Raw genomic sequence first — 10,641 nt, forward strand, 5'->3', positions numbered from 1 at the left:
GGCAGTCTTCGCTGCAAATCCGACAATTATCCTTTTTTGTTGGATGAGAGAGATACTCCGAATTTCGAATTCCCGAATCGAACCTTTTTCAAACGCGTAGTAATTTCCTTTTTCTGATGAAAGATTAAAATGTATACCTCTTGGGTTGTAGTTTGTAATATATTATAAATAAGCGTGTTTATTTGAGTTACTAATGGTAAATGGTTGCATAAAAAAAATCAAACTAATATATTTACATTTAAATGTTTATATCCTGATTGATTCATATACTATCTTCGGTTCTTTAGATTTTCGGTAGTTTTGTTGTATTGTGACCTATTAAGGAACTTCTAAACTATGGGTTGTATTATAGTTATTTAAATTTTGATTGAAAATATATCTATGAGAAATTGTAATATCGTGAATATATATACATTTTTTTAATATTTCAACCTTTATTCCAATTATAAGCCAAGTTATGGTTTATTAGACTAAAATCTAAATTTAATCTAAAATATTCAACATATCTTGAGAACACATTGGTGAATTCCTCGACCATTTTATAACCGATTCGTAAACAAAATACCAAATCTGAATCATAGCATCAATTCTATATAATTTTCATTAAAATAAGCATTAAAATCTTTAAATTTAAAAGTTTTTTCCAAAATATTTCTTGAAAAGCTTTGAAAACTTAAAAAAATGTATCAAAAATATTGATACAGAATTATTCTACTCAATGTCGAAGATCGAAAAGGTATAAATTACCTCAAACTTTAAAGTATTAGCCGAGTGGTACGCAAATATAAAAAAAAAATTAAAACATAAACCTTTGTCTTTGTTTGGAAAAAATTACATTGTTAAATAAATTTGCAAAATTGGTTCAAATTTTGTCCACCTAGTGGCGCCGCATATATATCGATGTCTTATCGGCGAAGGGGGGTGCCATCTCTAGTTTGTAAAAAAAAGAAAATAGCAACTCGTATGTTTTGAAGCATATTTTCGCAATTTCCACACGCGGACAGCAGTCGAGGATGTCATTTAACACACCCAAGTAACGCTCAGAAACAGCCACACACCATGACGTCGCGCAACCTGACGGAGGTGTTCGTCATCATGCGAAACAATGCCTCCAAGAATCGCAGTCACTACGACGATCGGGTGAGCTGGAAACTAAAAGGGGTAAAGTCTGATTTAATTAACATACGTTATTTACAAAGAGGGGCAGCGATGCAGAGCGCCTGCTCAAGCATTCGGTACGCGAGGCGGAGGAGGGCCTGGAGCTGCAGGACGACTATGGGACACCACCCTCCTGGCTGGACAAGTTCGAAGAGGCGCAGTACACCATGTCCAAGTAGGTCTCTTTCTTAATTATACTCTTCTGTTTAATTGACTTGTTGGCTTTCTGCAGAATCAAGCCCAAGCTTGATGAGCTCGGCTCTCTGCACGCTCGCCATCTGCTGCGTCCAGCGTTCGATGACCAGCGGGACGACGAGTGCGACATCGAAGTCCTCAGTCAGATTGTGTCGAAGCTGATCACCTCCACGCACCGGCACATCCAGTGCGTGCGCTCCAGCCTGGGCGTGGGTAGCAAGATGGAACAGCGCCTCACCGCCAACGCCGTGCACTGTGCCCTGCTCCAGTTGCAGGAGCTGACGCTAAAGTTCCGCTCCAGCCAGAATGCCTATCTGCTGCAGCTCAATTCGCGGGAGGAGCGCTCCCAGAAGTACTTCGACGACGGAGCCGGCGGCGATGTCTTCACCAACGTGGAGTTGGGCGACCAGCCGCCCGACAACTTTGTGGATTCCTTTGACAATTTCCTGCAGCCAGTTAATGGGGCTGGTGCTGCACCCGGAGGAGGAGCTGGAGTAAGAACCGGTTCGCTGCTCTTCGAGGAGGACGAACAAGCCATCGACGACCACTTCCAACGACCGCCAGCCAGCCGGATGACCCAGCAGCAACTGCTGCTCTTCGAGGAGGAGAACTCCCGACTGGCCCAGCACCGCGAGCAGGAGGTCACAAAGATAGTCAAGTCCATATACGATCTGAACGACATTTTCAAGGATCTGGGGCATATGGTGCAGGAACAGGGTACCGTGCTGGACCGCATCGACTACAACGTGGAGCAGACGCAGACCCGGGTCTCCGAGGGACTGAGGCAATTGCATAAGGCCGAGATGTACCAGCGAAAGAACCGCAAGATGTGCGTTATCCTGGTCCTGGCCGCCGTTACCTTCTTCATGCTGCTGCTGCTCATCCTCACCAAGCTTAGTGGATAATCCAACAGCAATATAATCTATTCCAATCGTTGTTTCCTGTGTGTGTGTATATTGTGTAAAAATGTATGAATTACATGTTATATTTATTATTTATTACTAAAGCTATAAAAAAAACGCCACTAGCCTGCCCACAGTTCTCAGTCCGGGTCCCGATCACATGCGCTCCGAGAGGCGCGAGGCCACGGACCGCAGGTTTCCGTAGACCTTGTTGGGCGGGGAGCCCAGAATCAGGTTACAGACTGCTCGGCGCGCCAGCTGGATGTTCTGGTAGCTGCCCAGAATGTGAATCTTGCTGTCGGCGAGGACGATGCGGGTCTTGGTCACGTTCTCAATGGTGAACTTTGTGCGTCCACCCTTGCCCGCCAGTCGACCGATGGCACGCGACTGGTGGTCGCCGCGCAGCGTCTTCACATCCTTGATTTCGAACGATTCCACAAAGAGATCCTCCAGCCGGAGCAAAGCCAAAGCGTCGTCCACCTCGAAGCCGCACAGGAAGGCGCGCACAAAGTCGGCGCCTCTCTGCAGATTGGCAATGTCCGGAGTCTCCGGGCCCACACGCAGCTCCACCTGACGCGCCTTCATGTTGAAGCGAATCTGCAGCTTCATGTGCTCCACCACGGGCGTGAAGATCTTCATCCAGTGCTCCTTGAGAGAGGAGTATCGGTGCGGGGGCACGGACACCTTGCGCAGCTCGCTCCTGGCCTTCTTAGCCCGGGGCGGGCCCGATGCCCGTGTGGTTTGCGACGATCCTTCGATGCCCGTCGCCTCGTCCACCTGCATCTCAACGTCCTGCTGGCTCCCGGCGTTGGCACTGCGCTTGGTAGCCCTCTTAGTCGGCTCAAAGGCATCGGCCTTGATGTTCTCCACCTCCATTATTGAGATTTTTGGGGGAATTGCGTTGTTTTTATAAAAATTCGGCTTTGCTGTTTCCACGTGCGGTTCCAGATGCAAGGGCAGTGTGACCATTCGACGTTTGACCTTAAAATCGTTGGATATGGCACTTTCTCTTATCGCTATCGTTATCGGAAACCGTTATTGCTGTATTTCCAATCGAATAGGCGGTAAAATTCAGCTACTTTTCACTCTTTTTTTCACTTGTGGTAAGTAGGCTTCCACTGGCAAGTTTCCAGTTTAATTGTGGTTACCGTAAACTTGTTATCTACTTATCACCATTAACAAAGTTTCTTGGCCAACAATGAAAATTATTTTTGCATCAACCGCAAAGATAAGCAGCTTTTTTCAAGGAACTTAGCGGGGTGAGGGAGTGGCGATGCAGTTAAGTATGGAAAACTTAAGTAAAAGTAAGTAAAATGCGGCTACCAAAAAGCCAGGCGATAATCTCAAGTTTGCAATTGCACTGGCAATTTGTTTGTTATCTCCTCCGCTTTTTCCTGTTTCTCTCTTTCCCTATCTCTGTTCCTCTTTCTTTCTCCCCCCTAGTCTGCCACTGAAAAACTTTTCCCCAGTCTGAGCTATTTGCATAGGCACACCGACAAAAAACACAAAAAAAAAAGGGAAAATAATGCACCAAAACAGCCATAGACCGTCTATGCATATTTAAAAAACATCAAAACAGCCAAGATGAATCTTAAATCTTCTTTAATTCGAAAATAAGCGGTGCCTTATCACAAAACTTTTCATTTCTTTATTTTCACTTTGAGTTTTTAATTTTTTTTTTATTGGGTTTATCTTTATAACATTATTATTTACTTTAAAAATGTATTTTCGATATGTTTTTGAAAAATTTACTATACCACTTGGATAATACTACTAGGGTTGCCATGTTTAATATTGTGTCAAGTGAGGTTACCACTAATTTTATAGTGACTTTTTTATATATTTATGTATTTTGTTGCATATGTTTTAAGTTTAAAAAATATTTGTAACCTTGTTGAGTGCCTTGAGAATTTTTTTAAATGATAAACCACAAAACATTAGAATAGGTTCGCATTTATTTTAAATATTATAAAAATGTAAAATAGAGTAAATGTACAAAAAAATTCAATTAAAATATACTAATAATTCAGTATTTGCGATATACATTTTTTTTCAGTGCAGATAAAAGGCCGGACTGAAGGGGCGATATGAGTGCAAATTGCGTTCGTTGGCTTCCATTTGGCATGCACTTATTTGGGTTATCTGCTAGGCCACTTAATAAACTTAATGACTCTCGAAGCCTTTTGGCTGAGCAAGATTTTCCGGGAAATCGCCGAAAAGTGCGCTCAGCTCTTCTCTCTCCAGCTTGCCGAGTTTTCAAACCCCCACCACCCACTCCAGCCTCGGCGACTGGTCCTTTGACATCAGAACTGTTGTCCTTGACAACCGACCAACAAAATGAAAACGCGAAATACACGCGTAAGCGCTTCAAAGGTTTTGGGTCAACTGCATCAAAGTTATAATTAGTTAAGGTTACAACTCCAGGAACCTCGAATCCTGGAAACTCGCGAGTGCGAGTGTCCCTAAAACAGTTGAAAAATTTCGTCCACGGGAAATGTAATAAATATAATTTTGGTAAAATAATACAGAAAATGTTGGAAAATTTATATGGAAAAAATAAATGAATAGAGAAGTGAACAAGTTTATCAAATTATGGAATTAGATTTCCAAATTATTCCATTTAAAAATTTGAATTAGTTCCATTAGACTTTATAGCAATTTAGTTTTAATATAACTCTTTAATGTGCCTATTTTGTTATTTAAATTACTATTTTATTTCAAAAAATATTCATACCAATAATTGTACTTTGTATGAAGTATTCAATGAAAAGATTTCAAGATAAAAATAATAATTGATTAAAAAACCTCATACTTTTGAAAAAAAAAATTCGAAATTTGTGAAAGATTGAAGCATAAAATAATCTATATGAGATACTTGGAGATGGGAGATCCATAACCAAAGTATCCTGTATATGAATTCCTTTCTAGCTTCAATAAAAATTAAAATGAACAATTTTTTAAGACAAACTCCAAATTCCAAATAGATGTTTAGTCTACCTATATTCTCAAAAAAATGATTTAAAAATAATCTTAAATGTTGTTCCCTTTTATACTATTATGTTTTTATTATTGTTTCTAATTCGCCATATTATTCGCCTACCAGGATATTAGGTTTCTTTTAGTCCTTAGTCTTAGTCCTTTGGCTTTAGCTTATTATTAACATAATAGGGACACTTTCCGGACAATCTTTTGTTTTTACTAACATATGCGCTCTTTTGGGTTATAGCGCCTGTAAGGATGCCCCAGATCTACGTCCTTGGGCTGGCCTTTTTCCACATAACCATATCCTCGGGGGCCGAGTGTGGAGAATTATTGCGGTGTGGGCGAATGTAAAATATTTTATTGCTCTGTTGTTCGCCGAGATTGAGGTGAACGTGGGCAGAGGCAAGGACCTGTGGCAGGAACCAGTTGTCATCTTCATCAGCTACAGTGGTTAGGGCTCTGAAATGGTACATAATTAAATATTTTTTTTATATAAAATATAAGAAATATTATCAACAAGCAATGGAATAAGTTTTAAAAAATTGCTTAAAACTAAAAGTCTCTTTCACTATAATTGTATCCTTGTCCACTGTTCATCAGTCCTGACGAAGATATAGAGCATTAGTTGTAGGGGCTAACCACTTGCATGTAGTTTGTTGTGGCTTGCCAGGAGCAGAGGCAGGGCCTTGCAACATGGAGGCGGTTTCTTGTCACAGGATCATCTCAGGTTCAGACACATCCGTGTTTTGCAGGTTGTACGAAATGCCGCAACATTTTATTATGGTTAAGCATGGATTCATTACGTTTCTCTCAACCAAAAACACTGAGAAAAATAAAGTAAAATATTTTTAATCCAAAAGGCTTTAATCAAAAAGGTAAAGGTTAAGAAGGTCCTACAAGGAATCATTTTTTTTAATGCGAGTTCAAATTTTTTAAGTGTAATCCTGGCATATCCTGGCATCCTTTCCGCAGGACAAATGAATAGAGTTGGCCGAGCCGTCGCAGTCGAGCCGTCGCTGGCTTCAATTGAGAGCAGAGAACGTGACGTGACGTGGGACCCGCACATGGAGGCGAATCCTTTTGGGCTGTCCAACTCATTTGGTGCTCGACTAATCGCAAATAACACACATCGATTACAAGGATACCGAAGCAGTGGGCAGTGGGCAGTGGGCGGGGAGGCTGGGTCGAAGGAATGCCAAGGATGGAGCTGAAACAGAAACAGAAAGAGAAACAATTAGCACGAAGCAGGACATAATTGGCGTGCAGTTACGGAGGCTGATTAAAGAAGCAATCATAAAATTAAGACCCATAATCCCGTGCAATTTGGACAAACACACACGCAAACGGAATGGAAAAGAAAGACTGGTGGATAGGGGAAAGGAGGAGAACAGGAAGGACCATAGGAAGGAGTAGAGGAAGCAGGATGGGAAGCAGCAGATGGAGGAGGGAGAGGAAAAGAATTCGAAGCCCAGTGGAAGCTAATAATAACCAAAGCAAACCAAACCAAAGCAAAACAAAGCAAGGCAAAACTAACGGCACCAGAAAACCGAAATAGAAGCAACAGAAAAGCAACAACAACAACAACAACAAGAGCAACACCAGTACAAAAATCACTTTACACGCTCCAAATACGTAACGAATGTGTGCGTGGGCCAGGGGCGTAGCCCAAAAGGGGCGGTTGTATTTTTTTCTATTTTCACTTTGTGACACATGTTTCTATTTGTAGGGTGTTACAAAAAAGAAATAGAAAAGAAGAAAGGAATCGAAATTTATTCACATTTTGTATGGATTTACTCTTTAAAATAGGTATCTCTGACCCAATAGTTGGCATCCCTGTTATAATTTTTAAAGTGTTACCAAAGGCATATAGTTTCTGAAAAGCAAACTAACTACCAGCTAAATTGAATGAAAACATTAAAAATAGTTTATAACATTATTAGATCACAAAATATAAAAAATTAAAATTAAAATTAATTAATTAGTTATTAGCTGGCCAAAAAGTGTAGTTTTCATTTAAAGAACTAAATATTTAGAAATATAAATAGAGGCACTATTCAAAGAAATATTGAAAAACTAGAAAGTTGGTGGCCCTATATTGGGATATGTTATAAATATTTTTAAAAGCAAATTATAAAATGATAGAGCTACTTAAACTACTTAAGTATATTACTTGAACATTCAAAATAATTTGTTATGTGATGTGCTAACAAATATTACAATTTTGAATGAAAATTATTTCTTAAAAAAACATGTTGGCAGGTTAAAAAAGCAGATACTTATTTTTTAAAAAGACAATTAAATAGAAGAGAAAGATAAATATATAACAACGTTAAAAAGAATTTATTAAATAACTTGAAACTAACTGAAACTAGTTAAAGCTCGAAAATAGTCCCAAACCAGAAACCCCTTTTGGAAAAAAGCGACTTACCTTCGCCCATGCTTTGTGAGTGTGGGGCTGTGGGTGTGCATGTTTGTGTGAGTTGTCCGGTGTCTGGGCTGCAGTCCCGTTAAAGAGCCAGGAGGTGTGGTCATGGAGGGGGGATGTAGTTGAGCTGGTGCTACGTGCGACGATTTGTGTGTCCGGGTAATGCCGTGCCACAACATCCAGTAACAACAGGCAGCAGCAACACCAGATCCGAGAGCAATATGAAACCTTCATTAGCGAATAGCGGAAGGTGGTCGAGTGACGGGCGGTGGGGTGAGAAGGCGGATGAGGGGCAGGGGGAGTGGGCGTAGAATGCCTTCGCTGAAGCCGCAACGGATTGAAAACACTTCCGGTCATACAAATTGTTCATGAAACGTGAGAAATTAATTTTCAAGGTGGCCACACAACGGCAGAGTCGCAGTCCAGACAGACTTGATCCTTGCCAGAGGAGACTGGCAGGACTCTGTTTCTTAAAATCAAAGCAGCACACAAATCATCAAGGAAGCCGGATTACATTTCAATTCAAAACGAAAATAATAATCCTTATTTTGATGAGTATTTGTAGGGAGAACATAAATATTACTCATACGCCAGGTAGTACCAGTTCTTAGATAGAGTCCAGATAAAAGGACTCTAGTTTGTGAATATTTTTAAATAAAGAGTTGGAGGGCATTTTGTTTTAATAATTGAAAACAATTTAAAATAGTATTTTAATGTGATATACTTTTGGGGATGTTTTAAAAAATTACGCATACGACATGTGTGCCATATCTAAGGTTTTAGGAATTATTTTTCGTTGAATTAATTTTGTTCAAAAAATAATGTACTAAGTAAAATATTAATGTCTAAAATTAAACCACCTTAAATTCTGATCGGTTAAAAATTTAAGCGATTAAACTTATCGCTAAATTACTTAATAATTAACATTATAGTTCAAGTAGTAAATTCAATTGACCTAATAATTTTTAGTATAAAAAAAATGTAAAAATAACAAAATTAAAAGAAAAAATGGTATTTGTTTTTAATTAACATTACAATTTAACACTTTTTAGGAAATATCACATTATTACTGAGTCTGTGATATTAAAGCGATTTTAAACTGTACTGGTCACTGCAGTTGTTTTTCTTTCATTTTTTTTTATCCTTTATGTGACAGGAAACGCGACATCAAAGAGGCGGGGTTGGGGGGTCAGGTGGCTGCCACGCCCCCAAACGCCTATTTCGATATGCATGCAAAGAAATGTCAAAATTCAATTTAATGCTGCCGTAACGAAAATCTGTCAGCTTGCAGCACAAATAATGTCAAAGCCAAGCACACACACACATACGCGAGTGTGTGAAAGGCAACCACAAAGTGACGCTCACACACATACCCACACACATATGCAAGATGTCCTGTGACAAGACACACACAAAAGGCAAAGCAGGATGCTTGCGTCTGTCAGCGGCAATTGTGGCTGATTTGCGCTTTTTCTTCAACGCAAAATGGAATGAAAGTGGGTTAGTATTGGGATTAGGTGGGTGGGAGCAGGAGGGGCAGGGGCAATGGGAGGGGGCAGGTGTCACAAAAGGGGGGCGCTTTGAAGGGACAAAGATAAACGCAACGCCAGAAAAGGGGTGCCGTCGCATTTGATAAACGGCGTGCCTCCTGTTCCCCCTCGCACCACCCAAGGGCACTTGAAAAAAAAAAAAACAATTATAAAAAATATAGAAATTTCAACATACATATTATCCATACATCTTTCATTTAATCCTGTATAATATTCCAACGGAATAACGATATATGAACTATCTAATAGAATAATAGGTATTGAATAACGAAATATTCATGACATATAGTTTTTATAATTGAACTAAAGTATTTACTATTGCAGTTGATTTTCAGGGGGTACCACATATTTGCAATGAAATTCCCTATTAAACTACTTTCAACTCTTGGTTTTTGGTTTAAAGATTTACATCCTAATTTGTTTCAATTTTGGTTGGAAGTCCCTTGAAATCTCCAGGTTATTCATCACTAACCTTGTCTATACATTAGAATGACTTTCCTTAAACGATGGAGGGGAGGGGATGAGGGGATATTCCCTCGAAAAGTCAGGAATAATAAAATATAATTTTGTGTACTAACCTATCAGGAGCTCTGCACAAAACACTTCCACTCAAATTTCGCTTTTGGGTTGATTTCAAAAACAGCGAAAATCTCGCTAGAGTCAGTCAGTAATGAATCTTCGTTTTTAAATGAAAAGTTTGACTGATCCATAGAGAATGTTTAATTTGTGACTAAACTTAAAAAATAAAACATGCCGTGGTCTTAATTGGTAAAATCAAAATTTTTGTAAAACACTCGTACAGTCCCTTGCAGTCTTACAGTAGGCAAAATAATTTGAGATTTTTGAAGGTGATTGTGATTTACGGTTTTTAGTCCAAATTTGGAGTACATGTTTAATGTAATTAAATGTAATAAATGAAGCTCAAATTTATTTATGGAGCGCTTTAATATAATTTTTCATTTAATTTCATTTTAATACGTTTTTTCATCATTAATAACTAAAAATTATTCTTGCAGCTTTTAAAAATAAAACCCCATTTTAGCTAAACCATTTCGAATTGTGGGCCAGGGCGAAAGTATTTCCGCTACTTGGAGCTTGGTATTTCATCAAATCATTAGTGTTTTGAGTGGCACCCCCCTATATCTAAGTCCGTTCTTATCTGATCATGACAAAAAACTGCGAAGATGTTGTGTATTCATTTTCATAAAATCTAAATCAAATACTTAAGGATAAAGCAATGTTTGTCATGTTAGGATTTTCTTACTTTTGTCAAGGAAGTGTTTCCTTAGGTAAAGTTAAGCAACTTTCTTAATTTTAAGAATACAAAATAAATATCCAAACAAATTATAGCTTTGTCATAAAAACTTATAGTATATTTGTAATCGTTGAAAAAACACTTTAAATGCAAAATTTTCTTCCAGTATCTGCG

At 39.0% G+C, this 10,641-nt stretch overlaps 2 protein-coding genes across 2 annotated transcripts; one reads left to right on the forward strand and one right to left on the reverse strand.

The window, feature by feature from the left end:
• Positions 1-905: 905 nt before the first annotated feature.
• On the forward strand, positions 906-2,380 carry Syx16 (syntaxin 16). Its single transcript, XM_017245308.3, has 3 exons — positions 906-1,140; positions 1,200-1,333; positions 1,391-2,380. Exons 1-3 carry the CDS (start codon positions 1,060-1,062, stop codon positions 2,256-2,258), a joined length of 1,083 nt encoding a protein of 360 aa, XP_017100797.1. The 5' UTR covers positions 906-1,059; the 3' UTR covers positions 2,259-2,380.
• l(1)G0004 (lethal (1) G0004) lies at positions 2,329-3,233 on the reverse strand. The gene has a single exon (XM_017245309.3). The coding sequence runs from the start codon at positions 3,222-3,224 to the stop codon at positions 2,412-2,414; it is 813 nt and encodes a 270-aa protein (XP_017100798.2). The 5' UTR covers positions 3,225-3,233; the 3' UTR covers positions 2,329-2,411.
• Positions 3,234-10,641: the final 7,408 nt, after the last annotated feature.

The sequence above is a fragment of the Drosophila bipectinata genome, chromosome XL (genome assembly GCF_030179905.1).
Source record: "Drosophila bipectinata strain 14024-0381.07 chromosome XL, DbipHiC1v2, whole genome shotgun sequence".
Classification (NCBI taxonomy): domain Eukaryota; kingdom Metazoa; phylum Arthropoda; class Insecta; order Diptera; family Drosophilidae; genus Drosophila; species Drosophila bipectinata.